Raw genomic sequence first — 23,916 nt, 5'->3', positions numbered from 1 at the left:
GAACGAAATTTGATAGCTCTAATCAACTCCTGGTCGTCCTCCACATCGTTAGAAAAGGTAGTTCGTTTTGTGTCACGCAAAGGCACGCGCAAACTTTTGCATCCCTTGAGTGTGTCCACACCTTCTTTTTGTCCTACGCTGGTAGTTGTATCAATTTTCATGCAATCAAGCTCTCATTCGAACAGCTACGCGATGTTGTGCTGTTAGTACACGGCACCACAAACACGCCTCACCCATACCCACACGCACACACCCTTTCGGTCTCGCCTTCCAGCCGGTTATCCTTGAACGAAGTGACTGAGCCGTAGTTCCGCTGCAGCACAGCTACGATCTGATTTCTCCCCTCATCAGCCGTTATTACTCTCAGCCGAGTGAGCCAAGCTTGTGGGTAAACACGACGACACCACTTTGATGTTAAGCACGAATTTTCAATTCGGACCGACATTTGACACTCGTCAAAAGCGGAGGGTTAGGTGGCGAGAAAAACCCCCCAAAAACTGAAGGAACTTCTTGGTTGGGTTGGATAAATCAATGCAAAGTTATGCCCACGGTGGAAACACTGCTAACGACTTCTGCTTGTGTTGTGTGCGCAGCATTTGGTTACGTGCAACATCTGCAAAGCCCGAGACACTACCGGAGTGGTCGATATTTATTCATGACAGTGACACCATTAGTGCTTACCATCGTTGGTACGGTAAAAAATGGTATTTTCTTCGCATGAACCGGTCAACTTGGATGTATCTTCCTCGAGTTCTCAAAGTCATAAAACAATGTTTTCTCCACTGCAGTCGTTGGACGGATGCGGTAGAACGCCTTAAGCGCTGGTTCGTGTGTCGTGTGACCACCGTAGCCATTGGGACCATTTTTCAACCCACGTCCACGAACGGCTTATTAATTCAATCTCCAGAGTTCTCGGCCCCGGAGCCGAACGGATGCAGTGGGCACTGCATCGTTTCGTAGCAGCTTCAAACGCGTCACAAACAACATCTCGTCCGGTGACTGTGCCCGAGAGTTTACTCCATTAGCTCGATGCGATTCGCAGTGCGACTGCATGCCAGGGATTTAGCTGCAGTACTTCGCAAGCGTAATCCACGAGACAGCGGTTGATATCGTGTGTTTTTACGGGGTCACCGTAGAATGATTCATAAGTTTTAATGAATAAATTTCTTGCCCAAGCTATAAATGATGAGACAACTTTTCTGCTCCCCATTGCACATAATCCTTGGCATGGTTTGCTGTGCGGCTGGCTTGGTTTGGCTGACCTCTCGGGAAGACCTACTTATTCGTTACGGTTGGTGCAGTTTGAAAGTGGTTACTACCGATGTGAATTGCGCATCAGGGAAGGTGGCAATGATCGTGAAGATCTGTGAGCAACATGGAAGTAAGTAATCTTCTTGAAGAAGTCTTGATTCTTTTTTTTTTCGACCCCGGCTGGTGGGATTTTGATCGGTCGTTTATGCGCGACAAAATCACAAACATCATAACCCATCGTCAGACACTACATACACACACACACAGGAAGAAAGGAGGATTGACGAAAACGTTCATTGCGATGATGGCGTGTATAATCAAGCGGATTGGTACGCTCGAGTGAGCAACAGCATTTTCCTTCGATGACGCCCATTTGGCGGAGCCAGTTGTGGTAGTAAAGAATGTTCCGGTTGATTGTTTTGTTTTTGCCGTTAGTATGATGTCAACTTTTACAATAAAACTAGATGCTGCAGGAGTTCTTTTTCTTACGATAAAACGTTCACTCTTATCTGCACGAGCTCAACCACGGTGACAAAGGATAAGGCGACAAAATTAAAAGACTAGATATCAAAATTGAATCAACCGAAGATAATCTTATGCACAGCATGGTATCTTTCGTTTTTTTTTGGGGATAAAGCAAGACCTGTACTTTACCTTCTGGTGCGTTCGATGACGAATCAGCGCGACGCATTACAAAGAACGCAATTTGCTGAAGAAGTAAATGTCTGAACGCGACTAGACAATGGGACAGGGTTGATTCCTCTTTGTGTCGTCCTCTGGTCTGAAATCATCCTCTCGGTTGAATGGCTTTCATGTTGCGGTAATAAAGTTATCAATCGAATTTCGTTCATTTCGTGTGCTTCGAATGCTTCATCTCGCTGTGATGTTGAAATTGTCTTGATGGCAGTAGTAAAAAATAAAAATTGAACTGCAATCTCAGTTCCTGGAGAAATTTGGAACAAAGCAACCTTGGCAAAACCATCTGCGTGATATCATTGGAAGCAAACCTACATTTTAATAATATTGATACCTGGAAGGGATAAAGTAAACGGAAGCTGCCGGATTGGATGAATGATCAATTTCGCACATTTGTGTTCGCACATGCTAATCGGTTACCGTTTGTTGGCGCCGATGAGTCAATATTGGGCTGTTCGTACATATGGACAAGGAGTTTATACGTCAGCTATGGCTCAGGTGATGGCCACATGATCGTGTTTCTCAGCAGAAGAATCATTGTGCGTATTTTCTGGGTGCTAATGTTGTGGACGAATTTGTTGGGCTTTCTGAATCACTTATGATTCATTGTATGAATCTGTTTGTTATCGTAAATTTATATCAATGAGACGAGTTGGCGGATGTCTCAACTCTTTACATGAATCTTTGAAGATTTTATTTTTATTAATTCATTTGGCACTCGCTTGTCGCTGCCCCAGACGAAAATAGTAACTGATTTTGTAACGCATAGTTTCTTTCGTCGAAATTGAGGTATTATAGTAAACAAACCCCAAATCTTCGCACTACTTGATGGTTTACCATAATTGAAGGGACTTTGCGAATAGTAGAGAGCGTTACTGTGCGTTACGTTCGAGTGGCTAAAAACTGTATCTTTGCAAAGGTTTATAATGCCGATCAGCTTCCCATTTGATACCGTTTGTTTCAGTTCCACAAGTTCCAGCATTTGTTAAGATGTTATTCCACAACGTGTGGATTTCAAACAGAGAAGAACCATATTTCAAGTTTAAACAGATAATAAATATTCCACAAACCGCGGACAAAAGAAATGAAATGGTCCGGAGGTCTTTATTATCAATCCTGTTACATCTCCATCAAACATCAACCTTCTTTCTTCGCATGTTTATAGTTCAGTGAAGAAAGGTAGAGTCACATATGAGCAGACTTAGCTCAGTGCTCAATTACCGCAAATAGCCGGGAATGTGTTTCCTGTTCTTGATTTTTTCTTTCTTGGTGCTCTCCATTACTCTATACTGGTCTGACTCGACGAATACCATAAATACAATTCCCGTTGAATTATTGTTTCTGCGCAATAAACCCAACCCGAGCTACGCCTGAAATGTATGCGTATACGTTACGTGTGTGTGTTACGTTCCAGTGGATGTAGTGATGTATGGTAAATGGTCGCAAGCATTGCGTCGTCTGTCTCAATCACTAGCGCGGCTTAACAGGGGAAGCAAAATGAAAAAAAAGAACGTCAACAGTTGCGACGCTTCCATTGCCAGCGGCCAAGAGATAATAATGATAGGAAAGCAAGCGTACTATCGCGCACACGATGAGGCTTTGTCGCGTAATTCTTCTCCTCTCGTGCCCTCGGCAGGACCGGGTATGGATCTACCACACCTAACGGCTAACGCTGCACGAGCGTTATGATACCACCACAAAACCGACCCTTATCGGGTCCCCTTTACTTTACCGAGTGCGTCAACAATCACGCTGATGCACCACCGCAACTGCACTTTCGAGTGAACGAGTAGTGTTGGCTTGTCGTTGTTACAGTAGCACATGCTGTTTATGCTGTTTTGCTTGTAGTTTATTATCTGAAGAGCTGCTCCGCTTTAAAGCTGTGTGATTTCTTTTTTTTTTTCGCGTACTACGTTTACTAAACGAATGCTCGGCTGACCGAAGATAATTCGATAACGAATAGTACCGGGGTACTAGGGGAAGAGCTTATTGGGGCGAAAGTACTTCCACACTCCACACCAGAAACAAAGTCGTGGAGCTTAGGCGTGTAGAACCTTAGCGGTTTGCGTGAGTACTTGCCATTTCAGGGAATGAAAAGGAAATGTCAACACAAATTACGACATTTCGTTGCTTGGGATGGCAAGCGTGTTTAGCCATGTTTCATGCGTCTTCAACAGTTCCATCTGCAAGGGAGAGCATCATAGGAGTAGTTACGGTAGTAGTACTAATCAAAGATCTAAACTTAATACTACACTAAACATTGCAGTACATTACCAATCGCACACACACACACACACCCATGAGAACAATGAAAAATTGGTTGCAAAAGAATTTGTTCACTAATCCACACGCTCAGTCACCACATAGCTAACCACTATCATAATCATTGCTGCTCATCATATTTACAAAGCTTCACCCAATTTGGTGTACGTATCCGTTTTTTGCTTGCTTTTGGTATATTTATTCTTTACGGGGGCGTGTTTTGTTGGGGGGTTGCTAACATATTTCGTACTCTAGTAATGGTTTCTTAATGTCGTATTCGCTTGTCGCAAAGGCAGTAGGAGTAAAGTTGTAACCATTTAAATGGTGGTTGGTCACAAATTTGGGTTTTTACTTTAAGTTTTCCTCTCTCCTTTGGTGCTTGGAAGAATTCTCCGTTTTATGTTTACATTGTTAGTTGTTTTGGTTGTTGGGTTTTTATTTAAGGTTTTTGTTTAGTTTTTGTGTGACACATTTTCTTATTATATCGTTTTGTTTTCTTGTTTTCTTTTCTCTCTTTTTTCCTTACATCTTGCGTTTGGCAACGGTTTTATATGGCGCGGGATGTTAATTATGTTAATAAAAATGCAACAATACGAAAACAACGTTATGGACGTTCGGTTACAAACTTCAACTATAACGCCTGTGGTTGCAAAATTTAACACCGTCCACATTTGACCGTACGTGTTTGAATTTGCTGCTGGATTTTTGATTGGTTTTGATTGTTTTTTTTTATCGTTGTGTGTTGCGTGTTTTTAAAATGGCAATCGAATATTTCACCTTTTACATCTATATCCTCCATAAAAAAAACGTTTGTGTTTGGTATTTTTTTTAATGCTACACACACATACAATTCACAACATATCACACATTTCCTTATCGCATTCGCTTTCGGGACGAAAAAAAAAATCAAATGAAACAAATAATGATAAAAAATAAATCATCTCCAAAACATGGCAAACCAAACCTTATCCTCCCCCCACCCCTCCTTTCATTCGATACGCACGTCTAAACTGCGTGCCGCTGGCACACGATTTTGCATTGTCCCGCGCCACTGCTATCCTCCACACCAGACAAGATGCCCCAATCCGACGGGGGTTACGTTTCGCTCGGCGGTGGTCCCAACTCCATCTACAATTCGACCACCGAACCGCAGTCCGGCTCCAAATCGGTGATGGAAACGGTAAAGCGCGTCATCGGGACGGCCATCGGGGCCCAGGACAAGCACGCGCTGCTGGAACGTAATGGGACCGGAGCCCAACCGTACATAGTTAGTGCCAGGTAAGCTTAGTCGCACTGTTCCTCTGCCACATCTACCATTCGTCACTAACAAAACCTGTGCTGCTGACGTAGCTAGTGATGCTGCTGCCTCTGCTGCTGTCTCTGAAGCTGTGTATTTTTAAGTCTCTGTTATTCCCGCTAGAGGTCGCATCCCTCTTTTTGCTGTGACCTGAGCCCTTTTAGTAAGCGTTCTGGGTTTGCTCGTTGATCGTTGATTCGTTGTATGTTTTGTATGGTTTTCCGTTCAGTATTGTTCCCTTTTTCGAGAAGGTATGTGAGTCCCTTTTACCGGTCCCTATTGTCTACACTATTCTACCCACGGCGTGGTTCCATTTCATCTTGTATCAGCTCCTTTTCTACTCTTGATAAATATATCCTTTCGAAAACACTCCACTACAGGAGTGGGAGGGGAAAAAGCATTTTGTCCCCGGCTCCAATCATCGCTGATTGACGGCACGTACTCTAAAGATAGCAATTGTGTGACAGATTTCATTGCAAATTGCGCCGTATCAGTGCTGGGTATCCACCAAAAAGGATAATAACCATAGGGCGGCGGCTGGCACCTTGGTAGAGTGTATTATATTTCTTCAATTCCAAGCATGGATAGCTCAAGAAAATAGCACTGGAATAAGGCTGGTATATGAGGCAAAAGTAGGTCAAATCGCACAGCACTTTTGTGCAGTCGGTGCAACTGGTTGCAGGGAAAGAATGAACCAATTCGGTATTATTATATGGGAAGCCATGTAGCATGTTGCATGATTGCAGTTCATATTTGCACAGCTTTTTTTTATTCTTCATCAGAATAATGGTTTCGTAGGTTCGTGCAGAATAATTACGTACTGCTCCATCGGAAGAGTTATTACATTGATCGATGTGCTGAAGAAGTAAATGGAACAATAGTTCACAGAGAAAGGTTGCAGCGATGTTTTGGTTTGATGTTTGAGAATTAAGCAGCAAAAATGATTTTTTTTGTTGACCTATTTTTCATACGATATGCGAATGAAAAGTTTACAAAATGTTAAAGAAGCATCGTAAGAAATTGTGAAGAAAATAATATTTACTATTTTATTGAGAACCTACAGAGGTTTGTAAATTGATAACGTAAAAGTAATCATTCATTTTCACAATCGCAGAAACTGGTATCGCAATGGGATTTCTTAATGTATTTTGATAATTTGCTTCGATCAGGCTCCTCATCTATTTGTTCCTTTATTTTCGTTAAATTAAATTTTCACTTTCCACCATTTTGAATTCAATTGGTAGCCTTAACAAACAGAAGATGCTATTGTGACATCACCAGAGAAATCTGCGATATCATTTTCTTAAATTCCAAAAAAAGTAAGTCTCCTGCGAAATGAATCAAAATTCCTGAACTCTTTAAATGAACCGAATATTATATTCGAATAAAATTTTCATCTCCGTCTTTAATAAAAAGTGTCGCATATTTTGTTTGTCAGTGGAAACTTTCTACTAGAAAAAACAAAACTAAACACCGGAGTATGGAATTATTTTAATTACCAGATCCTTCTCATTTCTATTATTCATGTGCAGGTAGGGCTTACAAAAAAAGGAAAAGTTAGCTTTTTATTGCTTAGAGGTGAAGTTTTCTAAGCATTATACGTTAGAATAGTCTAACCACTGGATATACGACTTGCTTTTATTATTATTTTTCTGTGCTGTGGAATTAGTTTCCTTCTTTGGGGAATACATCGGATGGTCAGCATATTTCCGGAATGAATTCAACTAGAAGAGGGGAAACAAAATCAATACATCGAAATCCAACTCTAATCTTCTCTATCGGTAACTATAGCAAGAACCGGCGAGAGATTAATCGAGCAACGGTAGCAAAAGAAACAGTTGAAGCAAATTGAAGTTGTTTCTGTGTGTCTTTTCACCAAAAATTGTTGCTCCTGCCGGGCACGTTCGAATGGATTCTTCTCGAGCGGCACGAATCCATAGCAAAGGAGCGTTACGTAGTGCCCGAATTTGCTCAACTCGATGTAATATATTCTTTCCTTTCCTGCCCGGAACTTCTTGAATCAATTTCCGGACGAATTCAGCATATTGATTTTGTACCGTTTCTGATCATGCGATTGTCGTCACTGTACCGTGACAGGGCTGTCAATAATGGGTTTGAAAATGTGTCATTTCGCAAACACATCAGTGCCATACATCGCCAGTTAAAGCACACCGATGAGGAAGATTTAAAGTGCCGTTTGTTGGTTGGTAGCATAAGGAAGTACAATTTTTTTGAGAATAAAAATTCAACAAATCAGCACCACACGATTATGACAATGTGCTCGATGGTGGTGACATATTTCTTGGAGACCTGCATCATCCTTCGATAGCCGTCTCACGATTTGTTATCAAACGCCGCAGTCATTATGGTGTCGTTCCCCAAAAAATAACCCTGTCAGCTATTCCCTAGACATTGAATATTGCTGCTACCCCTGGCACAATATCATCTAATGTATCGTCACTGCCAGCGGAAGCTTATCTTTATATTTGCTTTTGGTTTTTGGTCGTTCCTGTCCATCGAGTGCTCAAAATTGTAGTGCGACGTTTGACGGGCGTAATGGAAGGAACAGTGTTTACCATGTGCTGTGTGGGTACTTATCATGCTTGTGCAATCTGCCATTGCTCACCGATCTAAGGGTAGTATATTGCGAAAATGTTTTGGGCTGAAAAGCTTTGCCAGTTTGCTTTTTTCTTTGTCGTGTGCTTTCTCTCTGTGTCTTGCATTTAGTTTTCACCAAGCAAACATGCTTTTCACACACTCCCACGTTAAAGTAGTGTGATCCATTTCATTCACAGGCTTAATTTAATGCGCTTGACTATGCTTTTTCCGGCAAAGAGTACGTTCATGCAAAGACACTTCTAGCACTCTGGTCTGGTTTTTGGTTACACCCGCATAACATGCCGTATCAATGGCAACCAACCACTTGTTAATTGCGCAATTATGTTTACCAGAATGTTTTGCATTTGCTGCAGTGTTTTATTTGTGACTGTTAGAGTGGAACGATGCAGAGATATATTTGAGACATTTTTAAGAGGATGATGCGAAAAAACACCAGAAAAAATTTTAAACTTTAAATAAACAACAATTTTCCGCTTTTTGAAATTCTTGCATATCTCGCCACATTTTCCAGTGCCTGCGGAAGTATGGAGCCCCAGGGAAATGATGGTTTTTTATTCATTGCTTTTTATACTTGTTTTTCTCGCATCGTACGGTGCAAATCGTTGCTTTCGAATTGTTTCCGCTTGAATTGGAATCTTGTTAGGATCTGTTATGAATTCTTGGAGTGTTCATTGAATTTTAATATTTTGCGCTGCGAAACAATTTGCGTCAAAGCGAAAGCCTATGCCTGCGCTTTCCGATAGACTTGTCATCATGCTCAAAGTGGTAAGAAACAAGCTATGAATTGAGTGTACATTGAAGCAGAAAAAAAATTATTTGATAAAGGAATGTCTTGACTATTTTTGTTGTACAATGTTGCAATGCATATTTCATCCAATAAAATGTTAAACTTTTGAAAACAACTTAAACCTCACTCTGCTTACCATTGCCGTTGCCTATGCCCTTCTGCCTGCTTTATGCCAATAAAGTCTTGAATGCCTTGAGTATCTTTTGAGTAATGTCGTCTTAAGTCTCGGTGCACAGTCTCATGCCATCAATTCTCCATCAACCTTCATTATTTTGCAATCAATAATCAATGCCAACCGTTCGAAACGAAGTTGATACGAAATGCTGCGTTACATCCGCGAAAAAAAACACCACCATACTAACTCACTATTACAGCAAAAAAACAGATTAACACCCAAATTTCACTGCCCACGTACGTTTTTTTATATCCTCATTTATGGTTTCTTTCCCTCTTCTACTCTCTGTTTGAAATGATCTTACGCGGCTGAACCCTTTTCCATCTTCAATCAACAACACTTGAATCATTCTTTTATCACCTTTTTCTAACGTTTCCTACTTTTGCTCTTCTTTTTGCTATTTTCGGTTCCGTTTTTTGTTGTTGTTCTTTTCTTCGTTTGAATTTATCCTTCTCTCTAACCTTTGCCAACCCAACTTTATCCCGTTTCATATGTTTGTTTTTCTGTTTTATGTTCTATTTTACTTGGTATGTTTTCGGCCTCTGCATGTGATTTAGTACTAATTTCAGAGATCGCGACAAAACCGGCAAATCAGCGAACGCCAGAATGCCATCCGCACCAGCACACACTGCCGAGGAAGCTCGCCTGCTTGGGTAAGATTGATGCATTTTTACGTTATGATTTTGTTTGTTTGTTTTGGGTTTTTGAGTTTCGATTTTGTTCAGTTTTGATTAATGCTAACCGCCAACAATACCACCCGACACACGGAAACGACGGCGTCACCGCGCTTTCGAGTCCCTTGGTTGAGATCGCGTATTGCGTCCAAACGCTTCACCAAATCGTTTGATTTAATTGTGTTTCTGGTTTTTGTTTTTTTTTGTTTTACTTCTTGGTTAACAGAATGGTGGAACGATATTTAGCTTTCCTTATTTTCAACCAAGTTACCATGCTCCAAAACACAACATCGAAACACGAAACTGTACAAAACTTCCAGCATTACCCATTATTACAGCTCCAGTACACGAACGAATGGCTCTTATCATGCTCTCTTTCTCATATAAGCTCGTTATTGTAAGGCGCGTAGTGCTCTCATTTTGTGTCATACTTTATTTATATAAATACACGCAAAACATATGTCGACATTTGATTATTATATCTTCTACCATAAATAGTATATTATGCTCTCGATCACGTTGCAAACCACTATGAGCTGCTCCAAATCGGGCCTGTTCTGCAATGAAATGTACAGCAACGTAGTGGGACTTTTTTATTTATTTAAGTTATATGCAATGTGGATGTTAAAATAACAATTCAATTTAAAGCAATTCAAATATTTTCCAGGTACAAAATGTAGTAAATTATCATTGCTTGAAAGAAGGACGCATTTTGCGTAGCATTAGTGCGGATAATACGAAACAAAGACATTTATTTAACTTACTTATGGTTTTTTATTTTCACTGGAAATCCACTCAAGCATTTCTTTGATTTATTTACCTTCGCAAAGTATAAAAGCTACGTGGACGCGTTTAAAACAGCATCTCTTCAGATTTACGCAATCGAAAGCGAAATGGAGACGACCATTCGCTCACGGTGTATCCTTCCAGGAAGCTCACTTTTCTTTTTTCGGTCCTGGAGGCAATTAAAAATTTCCCCCCCCAACCTTAACTCAAGTTTCCCTACTTATTACATTTTCCTTCCACTCATCATCACAAGACACGATCGACTCCATTAGGTTCGCTCCTGATGGCGGGAAGGTTGTGAGATGGGCGCTTAGTGTATGTGTCGAGGTAAAATGTGTCGATAATGGACACTGCTCGGGACACACTTTGCCTTCCGGTGGAAAATGCTCTCACTGAACGCAACTGAGTGTCCCGTGGGGCAGGGAAAGTTACTTCAATTATGCAACAATTTTCATAACAGGCGCAGAGCCTGCAATTGTCGTTTCCATGCTTCGTCTCCGGGTGGAGTTGCTAGGAAAAAAAGAAGTAGTCAACCATGGTAAACAATGGGTCGGAAAATGGATCGATGGTAGTGAACAAAAGCTCTTCGGCGTGCAAAAGGTGCATCAGCAGCACAAGCCCGTTTTCGTTGGTTTCGAACGGCAAAATGCATTAACAGTGCGCTGCGTCGGGTAACCTCTCGTTACATTAGATCCATATCGAAGAAAAGCGAGCTAGTTTATTATGTTGGAGTGAGTGGAAATGGTTTATAATGCATATAACAGCTACCACAACACTCCATTTTGTAGCTTCCTCCTGGTAGACCTAGTTCAAAGATCTCGTACCATTAAGAAATGCGCTACAGTGTGGTATTTTCTAGGAAATATAAAGGGGTTTTGTTTTGTTTCTTCATTCCCGAATGTACGGTTGCGTAGTATAATGCATTGTTGTTTTGCAATCGAAATCCTCTGGGAACAAACATCATATTGTGTGTATAGTTTGTTGGTTTCTCGCAGTATTAGAATGCCAAAGAAAAGCTTCAGGATTTTCCACATCTCGCGGTCCCGAACTCAATGTACCGAAGAACGTTTTCAAGCTGCATAACAAAGGGATTTAACGCTAGTTTATACTATGGCTTGTGAAAACAAGGACATGGAGCATAAAAGTAGCAACACGAAACAAAAATGAACAATATGTCAGCTAGAATTTAGGAGCTTTAATTAGATCCACCCAAGATATATGATGTTTTGCTTTTGGGTCGTTCCAGAGAGATCCTACCGATTTTTTGCTGATCGTGCAACATTTGTGCTTTCATACGTTGTTTACATTCTGGTGGTCTTTTTTTACTAGTGTAAACCAGTGTTCTATTTGACGATCGATATTGTTTTTTTCTCTTATAGTAGCAAAAATAAGGTTCCCGTAAAACCTAACCAACTGTAACACGTTAATTTCTTTGTCTTAAATCAGTTGCTAGGCCAGCTGTCATATGGAAGTAAGCAGTAGCATATCTCAAGTGATGTTCCAGATTGAGCTGGTTTATGAGTTGTATTTTTTTTATAATTTCACACATGATTCACAAATTAGCACCACAAGCGCAAGCTGCGCAGTATGAGACATTCACGCTAGAAATACACCTCGATGGAAGTAGTGTGATGTGTCGAGAAAGTGACCGAGGTAGGTGATCGCGACAACACATGTTACTGACGGCGCAACAGAATGTACTTAACCATCCTGCTAGAAACGACAAAAGCAAGAAGTCGCACTCGAAACGATGAGAAAACTGTTGTGCCCCGAAGGTTGCTCCGGTTGCTCCGGGCTGATGATAAGCAATTTCCATTTGTGCTTTGTTTTGGACGAAAAAGGAAGCAAGGCTACGTTTGGCTATGGAGCGCGATGTAATATGTTTACGCTACCGTACCTCATGGAAAATGCGTCTCCACATCAAGTTTTGCCATCGTTCAAACTGGCGTGAAACCAACACCCAATAACCGGTATGATCTGGTACGACCGCCAGCTCGTACAAGGTACCGGCGTTCGTGATGGTACGGGTAAACAAGCTTTTAGGATTATTACGAAGCAATAGTGGAGCATCTCTCCGGGGGAAAGACTCAGATGTTGGATGAATCATCAGAATTCGGGGCACCGTCGCAAAATGGTCGATGGCGATCCGAGATCGGATAAGTTTGATGATGTTCATTAGCCTGTGTTTTTGGTATCCTTTCCGACGAAGAAAGGTTCCTTACTCAGCGGAACTTGGGTACTTGTGTACTTCAAAGAGGATGGTTTCGAACCAAAGGGAGTGAGGTTCGTTTGTTTTTTTTCGTTTTCTGCAGAATACATTTTATGCAGGGTTATAAAGCATGTTCTAGAATGATGTAATGGTTGTTTTCTTTCTCTCGGTTAATTAAAATGTGAAAGTTCACTCATTAACTCACAAAAGGAAAGCGATACGGCTAAGCCTTCCATTCAGAAATGTTCGGTAAATTATTCATTACTAGACGTCATTATTTGTTCATGGATTAATGCTCTACTAGGTTATGCTGGTCATTTAATAATATAATTATTGGTCTAATCTGGATCCGGCTTTGAAGAAATCCGATCCTCTATCTTTGGTGTATTGCACCAAACAGTTTGGCACAGACACTCCGAGATCTGGTCTTTCCTCTTTCTAGAGAAGCACGCACTGGTTGTGTCTCTGTTCTTTAAAATATGAAATACATGTTTTTACTGCAACTTATTCAAATATTTTAAAGAACTCACTTAAAAAAGGTACTTTTCGTATGCAAAAATCTGGTGAATACATATCCAACATTTCGTCAAATTTTCTCATTTAATCCTCGGATACAGATGATTACTCTTCCTCAAACAATTCCATTGTTTTTTGGCCAGCTGTCGATGACAGAACCGATTCGATTGGCTAAAATGAACCTAAACAAGTTTAATCAGTGACATCAGTCATCGGCTAAAATTGGAATCGAACCGGAAGGCATATGTGAATCGGCCCCTTGGCTAGAGCGTCACACGAGCGATGCAACGATCCTGCGTTGGCGGATCGGTAGAAAACGTTGGACGAGGAAGTTATTTCTTTCCAATTTTCTACGTCCTACCGTTGTCAGCGAGGGTGAAACCGTTTCGGCTAGCTCGTAAAGCCGGTCGATGGGTTCGCTCTGTCAACAGCACAGCGTTCCAGGGATGGAATAGACGTAATCGTCCTTTTATGGTGAAGCGAATTAATTAATCCATCAAATCCAGATCACGATAGATGGCACGGTTGTACTAGGCTCGGCGGAAAAGCTGTGTGTTTCTATATTTAAACAGTGAAGCTGACAGTGAATGCGCAAGTAATTGGGAATGTTTTGAGGATTTAAATTCTTCGTAAAGCTTCAAGAAAACACACTTCAGCTAAAAAGTGTTATGATGATGAATATCTTGACTTTTTGCTATTTTCTGCTTGCTTTGAGAATTTGACTCTTTTCTTTGATGTATGATCCTTTTCCGAGGAAATCAACCCGATTTCCATCGCATGCTAACACCTCTTCACTGGCAGGTTTTGCGGATCGCAAGATTCCCGTCAAAAAAAAAAGGTCGGAAAATGGGCTCCCTTATCATGGGGACCTAAAAAGGTTCAATGATAAATTGTTCCATTGAAACGTTTCTCTGGGACGACTTGTCGTAACAATGACAGACTGCCAAAAAGTTCTTCTAATCTGGTACCCTGCTACCGGGGAGGTTGTAGGATTTCTGTAGGCTTTCGGTCCATCGGGAGGAAAAACCGATTGCCGTAGCCAAACGCTTCCGGAAAGCTCTACGAAACGATTGTATATTTTTGCACGAAGAAAATGCTTTCAAAGCGTTTAAAAAGGATACTTCGAATGGGTGGGAAATATGTCCGTTCGCTATGATGGCAGGATGAAAGGCAGGAAATAAGGCTTAGCTTCATTTTGCCCCATTCTCGTTCCCATGTTTAATCGCATCGAAGTGGGAAGAAAAAAGAAATAAAAGCGTGCACATTGTACGATAGGGCCGAAAACTTTTCCGCCGACATGTGCAGCAGGAAAAGGCCTTTGCTGGTGGAAGAATTTTGTTTTTCCATGTTCGCTACCATAGTTACCAAATGGGGCGGACGTACCGTCGCGCCATCCTGTCTCGGGGACTGTGTGTTCGATTATTTCCACCTGAGCCCTCACGCGATTCGTTTGTTGCGGAGTTGGGGAGCACACAGCAGTGAAAAAATATCATCCGTTAGTATGAAAAACGAGCCGCCAGCCGTTTATCCGACATGAAGAAGCTAAAATCAGACGCTAGAGCCTGTGAAGGACATTATCGTTCGTGTGTTTGAATGCATACGTTTGGTTCGGAACATGGACAGGAAAAAAAAATGGTCAAAATTAACCATTTCACTTCTTCACTGCAGTTGTTTCCATTTCGTAGAATACCAAACTGGCATTTGTGACGAACCGACATGAAACTTATGGCACAGAATGATTTCCGTAAACCCAAAACGGTCCCATTTCTCGTTCGTTTTGGTGCTGTCGTACGATGTAGAGCATTCGACTTGGTTACGTAAAATTTTTGCGTGTGATGATATTGCAGCTCACGATTCAATCGAAGCTGGAAAATCAAATTGAAAAATTAAATTACGTGAACTCCGGGAACGGGGGATAAAACGCAACCCCCGCCAACGCAAGAGCGCTCAGCGGGGATAAGGAAAGAACTCGCCAAAAGCATGAAAATTAAGCGTCTGTCGTGTTATTTGCCAAACGAAAACTTTACACGCAATGGGGTCTTATGCGTAAACTTTTATAACGAAAAACTGGTTGCAATATTTGCCAGAAAAGTTGCTAAAGGACAGCAGCGCTTGTTTCGTTATTGAGAGAGCGGGACGCGGGGGATGGAGGGGAGTAAAGGGAGGGAACAGGGTGTTATGTAAGATTGGCAAATCTGATTAAACTGATTATTTTCTTCTCAACAAAATTAGAAGTTTTGATACGCGTTTAGAAGTTCAATTACAATTTCAATCGGTGTAAGATAAGTTTTAGAATAGAATAAGAATATTTAAATGATCACTAATTTGTTATGAATTGCATAATTGTACATATTTTTCATTCATATATGATCCAAAGATTTTAAAGTTTAATAGTTACTACAATTTTTGTATTCTTTAGAGTGTTCAAAATTAAATCATAGCTTTCACAGAGTTTAGAATAGATTGCTTCAATTTAGCTTTCAAAATGCTGCTTCTCATAAGCGAATAGTTTTAGAATATAGTTGGCAAATTTGTACGCTGTCTGTATGTTTAAAAGGGAAAAATGAAACCATCAAGTTGTAAAAAAGAAGTATAGATTTGGGCTGCGACGTTTGTATTCAGTGACAGAGCCAACTTCCATACAAACAGTCGTAATCAGTGATTGAAAGCAAATGATATTCGGACGACATGACCTCGTCTTTGCATAACGCACCAAACCAGTAACAGCACTGATACCGGTTCGATACTGATTCTTTCCGCTTCGATCCTCTTTATTCCGATGCAGAGCGATGCCGGTTGACCCAATGGATGACATTGAGCTGCGCTCGGTTCAGCTACAGTATCCAAACCAGCGCGGCTCGATAGTCGGCTCGTGCGATCTGCGGCGCGTACCGACGGACAAGGGCGACATCCTAGTAGCGGTACAGGGCGATACAACGAAGCCAGCGATTGTGACGTATCACGATCTGGGTTTGAATTGTGAGTAGCGAAGGCCGGCGAACGGCATTAAAAGAAAATCGTAATAATTTGCATTTGTTTCGTTTTGTGGTTTACCGAATTGCAGATGCATCGAGCTTTGCCGGTTTTTTCAATTTCCCCACGATGCGTTCCTTGTTGGATAACTTCTGTGTATATCACGTCAATGCACCTGGCCAGGAAGAGGGTGCCCCAACGTTCCCGGAAGAGTGAGTATCTTCTACGGCCAGCGGTACCAGCGCACGGTTCTAATCAACGCTTCCATTCCGTTGCGAAATCTTTTTCTCTTTCAGTTACGTATATCCCACTTTCGATGAACTGGCATCGCAGCTGCTGTTTGTGATGACACACTTTAACTTGAAGTCCATCATCGGATTTGGGGTCGGTGCAGGAGCAAACATTTTGGCCCGGTTTGCCCTGGCCAATCCGGATAAGGTGTGTACGGCTCGTTGAACGGAATCTAGCGCACACTGCATGCTGACTGATAACGAGCCTTTTTAACTTCACAAAACACTGTCTCTGCGCACTGTTAGGCAGCGAAGCATCAAACCAATCCTCGAAAAGACACAGCATCTGTCTTTTTTTCTTCCTTTAGCTTTTGTTTATTCACTCATCTGTGGCTCATAATGGAATTGTCTTTCCCGGACAGGTCGGAGCACTCTGCCTTATCAACTGCAGTTCAACGGCGGCCGGTTGGATCGAATGGGGCTACCAGCTGTTGAATACGCGCAATCTGCGCACCAAGGGCATGACTCAGGGTGTGTTGGATTATTTGATGTGGCATCATTTCGGTCGAAATCCAGAGGAGCGTAATCTGGATTTGGTACAGGTGAGTGTACAGACCCCGTCCCGACCGGAAAAACGTTGACTAGATCTGGCTTTCTAATGAACTTGGAATTTTTGTTTCGGTGCTGCAGCTGTACAAGAGCAACTTTGAGCGTTCGATAAACCCCGTTAACCTGGCCATGCTGATTGATGCATACATTAAGCGTACGGATTTGAACATTGCCCGAACACCTTCCGGTTCACCACAAACTTGTAAGTTCCGGCTAGTTATTTTTATTCCATCCCTTTTTCCTTTGTGCGTCTCACTGAAGGGTGTTATGTAAATTGAGTGCGAACAGAATGCATGCCCAGGATTTGTCCGTCAATTCGGCACCGTCCGCATGATGTGAAACTAATGGTACGAAAATTAAATGTTTCTAATGGATGTAAAAATTCTTTTTATTTCACGCCACACTACATCCATCGGTACCGCAATGCGCTACAGCTGCCCCATCACTGAAGATGCCCGTGTTAAATATTACTGGCGCGCTATCGCCCCACATCGATGATACAGTAACGTTCAACGGTAGACTAATCCCGGAGAAGACTAATTGGATGAAGGTAATTTCATTTTAATCGACAGCGTCGTCCCCGACTTCCTGCACATTATGTGACAACGCTCCCGGAATTGTTCGTGTTTTCCGTGGGGCGCAGGGCACAGATCCGCGCGCGAAGGTGTATTGATGGGTGTGGTTTTTGGTCGATAATATGTAACTAATGTGTGGAGGTTGCGTTTCCCATATGGTTTTTTTTTCTTTTGGTCCATCGCCTTCCCAAGCAAAACTATCGATCGAAAGTAATACAATTATGTAACGGGTTTGGTTGAAAAATGACTCGATCGCTCTTAGAGAAAAGGTGGGACATTTGAAATAACTTTACGGCGTCATTCGCCAGAATGGAGCACATCGGTTATGGCACTTTTCATTAGTTATTACTATAGTGTTTTTAATGAAATTTCAACCCGTGGATGATGAGAAAGAGGTTAACGTAATGAGAAGGTGCAAGGCTTTTTTGCAAGAACTTCTATAGCATAGCAAAATGGATGTTAATGGGTGACCGATAATTATTTTAATGACATGCGACATGACGCGACATCGTGCCTCTGTCGAAAGATACAACTCTAGTGTATGCATGGAGAAGAAAGTTGTATCATTATTGCGTGCACATTATTAAAAATGTTGTGTTACCGTTTCGTGCAGTGATCCGTTTGGACTTTATAACAGTTTCACATTAATGTAAACCTTTCATTGTGATTTTATTTTAGATATCTGATTGTGGTTTGGTACTGGAAGAACAACCGGGCAAATTGGCCGAAGCATTCCGGCTATTCCTGCAGGGTGAAGGCTACGGTAAGTGCTAAATTTTCCGACTAACACACCCGTACTAGTGATGTAAGAGTATGCGCGCATAGTACACACATTTCAACTTGAACCAACCAAAACAATCCCCGCTGGAAGCTCTTGCGAACATTTCTAAGCGAAAGTCAAGCAGTCAGTCGAATGTAGATCGATTAGATCGGAAATGCTAGACCCTAATGGTCTGTCCGCGTTTAAACGGTAAACACTTCTTCGGGAAACATTTCCGCGAGTGTCTTGAAACCGTTGGATCAAGAATTTTCACAACCCCACATAAACACACACACACACATAAGAAAAATAACAATAATCTACACACATACACGCTAAACACAAGCACACTTGCCAACAATTCCCCACCGCGTCATTTGCACCGCGTACAGGGTTAGAGATAGCCGGAAGGAGGCAAACATTGCTTTGACAGATCGCTTCAGTGCTAAGAAACCAGAACGCAGATAGAAAGGCTTTGCTAAGCAAATGAGCAGCGATAATTAGCCACACTGTTCGAACACATACATCAACATCACATCACATTAAACAAACAAACAGACAACCAAAAACCAAAACCCAGACAAACCAAACATTAGCTCGATTAGTATCATACCATATTTCGCTGCAACTCGTTATCGTTGAAGCGATACGCAATAGACACTGCCACTACATGTGCTGCTAAACGATTAGAATGTCGTTATCGAATTGAAACCATACTATTCATCTCCATTTCATATGCGTTAGATTTGCTCAAGGAGAAATAAAAAGTAACAAAATATGATGTTATTACATCTATCAGGATCAGTGTAGCGTGCGCATGATCGACAGATCACGAACCAACATAGGACATAACACACATTTACTTCCCACAACAATCTCATGCGATTCATGTATCATCGATCGTGTCTCTCTTTGTTGCTCGTTCACAAAATTTTCAACAAACGAAATGTTATCATGATCTCCCCTATCATCAACCCCTCGAATATTCGCTACAAATCGTACTTTGGAATGGAAGCAACTTTCAGTAAATCGATAGCATTGGTTTCATTATAAATTAATATGATCGCTGTATATGTTCAATATTTGTACCACCTGTCCGTGCTAGTCAGTATTGGATTAAATGAAACAAAACAAAACAAAAAAAACAACAATAAACGAAAGCATAAATGGAACGTAACACAATAAAGAAAGCATGCCGGAATCAAAATAGTTAAAATAAACAAGCCTACATACATCAGACAATTAGCATTAGCATAGATCAATCTAGCGAAGCTTGAATTGGCAGACATTGAAAGACTTCAGCTTACTGCAACATCAGTACGCTTGACGAAGATAGTAGCAACATAAGTTCTATTTCATAACGATCATTTTCATGGTGCTTCCTATACAATGGACGCCAATGTAGCCACCGGACAGAAGATAATAAACACAAAAAACGATATCATTACGTTAACCATTGATTTTTGAGTGGAACCAGGTATATCGGTAGGGTTTGAATTAGACTGTTTGCTGGTTCGTCATCGTACGACGGCAATTATTGCAAAGAGAGTAACACCGAATCACGCTAGGACGAAGCCGTATAACTGTGTTAATATGAATTAATATTTATAGAATTTATAAATTTAAAATTGCAATAAAGCCGATAAGGAAGAGTTTGTTTGAGCTTTGAAAATTACCAAAACCAGACAAGCTTAGAGTTGATAATGAAATTCACCTTGCCTACAGCTTTTCATTGACATTTACGTTCGTGTTTTATGTATGTAGATATTTCACGCGTATCAAACGGTTTTATTACGGTAGCATAAGCTATGTTAGATTTTTCCAACCAACAATGCAGTTTCATAAAAACTGCCTCGTTTTTCTACTATTATTGTTTCAAGCTTTGTAGTATATTTTAGGTTCTTCAACACTTTAAATCATTTCAACAAAATTGATATAAAAATAAGAAATTGCTTAGGATGTGTTTGTTGTTGAAAAATTTAAGTAAACCAGATACGATCGTTTTAATTTCGCTCAAATTTAAAACCCTCTTTTGCAATATGATGTTCGCATTTGAATAAATCAGTGTGCGTGGAGTTGGTGTGTATGTGTGCGTAGAAGCGTGTATGTATGTTAAGTGTGTTTATGTTACGTTTGAAAATGGTTCTATCTATGGAAAACGTAACATAAATGCTGTATTTAATATGATTTCGATACAAATTTCTTTCCGAACCAAGTTTACTAAAAATGTTTGTTTAGGATAAAGTATGGTTCATAGAAAGCTAATTAATGATTAGACGTATTTTCTACTTTGCTATAAGTCCTCACAACTTCATCAGCAACAAATTAATTTGTTTATTATATGATTTATTTCATCACAAACAGGTATTTTCAAAATTGACATCGATATGTAATATTTTTATTGTGTGTTTTGTTTTAATACCGTTTTACATAGTTTTTTGTTTTCGTTATTTATTTAAAAAAGAAATAATCGGCCTAACATACTCACCAATATTGCTCATATTAACCTTTGGTTTGATGATTTTATTGCATGCAGTATCTCATGAATTTAATTTTCTCATCATGCCATCTGATTCGTTTATTTTTAGCCGTTGGAGCTTTGCAAAAAGTAGGCAAACTATCCCGCTCGAGTACAATAGAAAGCTTGTCCCACTAGTAAATGCACCACCAGGATTCTGTTTTGCATATTGGTCTTCCCGCTCCCAAAAATGATCTTACTACCCATGTGTGCTGGCGATCGTGATGGGAACAAAACTGATGTATAACCAAATTGATTGCCACTAGCAGAGATTCGCTTACAATTCGCGCCCGCCTCTTGTGTCGAACCCGTTATTACAATCATTTAACGTTCATTCAGACGAAGTCAACGTTCAATGATTAGTAAGCCAAAGGCACACTAGAGGGCTTTCCATACGTCTTAGCGATTTAAACTAAGTAAAACAAATTTATTAGTGAAAAGGAAAAAAACAAACACTGTACACGGTTAGGGGAGCACATGGTATGTTGCTTTACTATGCTGTTAGCATATTAATCATACAAGAATTGGCTCACGCACATGGTTTACTGACCAAAGATTGGCCTAAGATCGTTTGAATGTGGTAAAAACAAAATTCTTACGCCATATGGAAACAATATTCCAGAACAAATTTTATTGGCATGTTGCAATCAAACATAGAACAAAACAATTCGCACATTGTGTGATCAATAGATCAATTGTGTGGCAATAGAAGAACTGAGCCGTTTCATGTGCCATCGCTTGGCATAGTAATGTAAGCTGATGAATGATTTTTAAGTCACTCTTTTTTGTGTAGAATTATAGTGTTGTAGTTTTGTAAGGCTTCGAATTGAAACAAAATAATTAAATCGTATACAATCCATCTTAAACGATAGCGTACATTTTTATCACAATCGTTATCGTGGAAAATAGAGGCAATTATTATGTCTCATTCGTCTATCAATTGTCAATCGAATTAACCGAATAGAACATTATTTTTCGTTCATTTTTATTTGTGATAAAACGTACATTGCGTCTGTTCTGCAAACGAACGGAAAGGGCAAGCACATCCACATTCAGCAGCTAGTGCCTTTTTATTAGACTTCTCAGTTCAATCCCATATAAAATCATTGAAAGCTACTGTTCTTTTCGTTTCGTTTAAAGTAGTTCTGCTTCTATTCGCCAACAAGCAACATCGTAGCCAACACGTAGAACATACCAATATAACCTTTCATTCGCAAGCCTAGCGCAATCGAAAATAATCATTCTGCGTCCGCAAACCTGCATCCATGCTTCCAGACGGAAGACAAGCTAAATCAAACGTGGAACAATGTTTTCTCTCCACAGTGTCGAAGAAAGTTCCGTCACCCACTAAAGCACAGGCGCCGGCTGGTCTGTAAAATGCGACCAATGCTTTAAATGCTTACAGCGCAGCCATTGAAAGCGTTCGCTAATTCAACTTTAAAGTTTAATTTTACATTTTAACGTTACCCGCACCCTAACTAAAACCGCTGACTCAGCAGCTTACGCGCATCCTACTACAACAGCAAAAGTTGTCGATGTTAAGTTTCCCATGCATACTTTACGTTCGCATAACGCATTTGTTTAATTTTGTTTTAATTGTTTTCAGTTCTATCAGTTGTATGATTTTTTTTCTTTTAATGAGAATGTTTGCAGTATGTGTATGCCTTTTGTGTTGCGTTAAAATTTTGTACATTGTAAAACGATGTGGAATAAATTATTGAACAAAAAAAAAGAATGCCTCAGTTGCTTGCATTTTATTTGATAGACATGACGCTTTGAAAGAAAAACACTTGCTAGACATGTACAAGCGCAGGGTACAGCGAAACAGAAACACAACATTTACTTTAGTGGGCCGCATAAGGAAAGTTCTATTGTTAAACTAGTGGCAGAAAGTTTATTTTCATTTGCATCGATCATTTGTTTTAGGGATACTTACTTGTCAACTGATCGACAGCAAATGTGCACAAATGTTTTGCTACTTAAAGGAATTTAGCAAATGTAAACATTTGCTTGTACTTTCTATCAGTCATACAATTATAGTTACAGTTGAAAGTATAACAGCCGAAGCATTAGTCAGCACACACATATTCATATGCAAATTCTTGCAGCACTAGAACACGGAATTGTGGTATGGTGTTACGTTTGGTAAAACATCGTACGAAAAGATGCTTTAAAAAAAACAGAAGAAATGTTTGTAATCAAATTGTTGCTATCTGTACAAATCGTTTCACTTCGTTTCGATACCAATGATTAATCTGCATTATGTTCATCCTCGTACCATCCATCAATCATGTCCCTCATCGCATATGATACACGACAATAATGTTACGTTGTTATTTTGTGTACATCACTGTAAATGAGCTTTTTGGTATAAGTTGTTTATGATATTAAGAATGACTCAGTTTTATGTTTTTTTTTTGAAAATAATTTCTAGCCGTTTTACTTTTTCTTTAACTCTATGTGTTTCTCTTATCCATTAGTTTGCGCCTTTTGCAACAGTATAATTTTTGTTTAGTTGACTATTTCCGTTCTGCACACAGTTGTGAGGCAAAGCTGAATGTTAGACGTCCTTGGTCTGATTGATCAATTCTGGAATGTTTTCTAGGCGGCTAGCACATGCAAGCTGCAAGCCATAGAGACAGTTAGAGTACTGCAAAAATTAAGTAAATTAACGGTCCTTTACAACCGTTATCAAAATACTCTCACCAAACTGTCCGTGAGGTGTGTGGTGTGCAGGATCTCCCAACAAAAGCTAGCAATAAAAAACCATCCCTTCTCACCTTTGAAACAAACATTGAAACTTTGTGCGGAATCATATTAATTAAATGTAATCAGTGTATATTTTCTACCAAAAACAGAGAAAATATAAAAACCAACCTATTATAACGACTAGCTCATTTGCGAAACATCATCCCATCAAAGACACGCACCTCGCTTTTATCAGCTACAGCTATTAATCGTACTAATGGTGTTGAGGCA

General features: G+C 40.3%; 1 protein-coding gene across 14 annotated transcripts in view; it reads left to right on the top strand.

Annotated features, from left to right (window-relative positions):
* The window catches only part of LOC125766594 (protein NDRG3), a 42,722-nt gene that overhangs the window by 13,967 nt on the left and 4,839 nt on the right, over positions 1 to 23,916 (top strand). For 4 of the 14 annotated variants that reach the window (XM_049432768.1, XM_049432770.1, XM_049432772.1 and 1 more), the window contains 7 exons: positions 16,058 to 16,251; positions 16,337 to 16,457; positions 16,542 to 16,683; positions 16,898 to 17,077; positions 17,166 to 17,286; positions 17,519 to 17,634; positions 18,338 to 18,422. In XM_049432768.1, the coding sequence (XP_049288725.1) occupies positions 16,058 to 16,251; positions 16,337 to 16,457; positions 16,542 to 16,683; positions 16,898 to 17,077; positions 17,166 to 17,286; positions 17,519 to 17,634; positions 18,338 to 18,422 (959 nt within the window). The other 10 variants (XM_049432777.1, XM_049432771.1, XM_049432775.1 and 7 more) reach the window with 10 other exon arrangements.

The sequence above is a fragment of the Anopheles funestus genome, chromosome 2RL, assembly GCF_943734845.2.
Source record: "Anopheles funestus chromosome 2RL, idAnoFuneDA-416_04, whole genome shotgun sequence".
NCBI classification, from domain to species: domain Eukaryota; kingdom Metazoa; phylum Arthropoda; class Insecta; order Diptera; family Culicidae; genus Anopheles; species Anopheles funestus.
The sequence above is the reverse complement of the archived record's forward strand: the minus strand, read 5'-3'. Positions and strand labels throughout refer to the sequence as shown.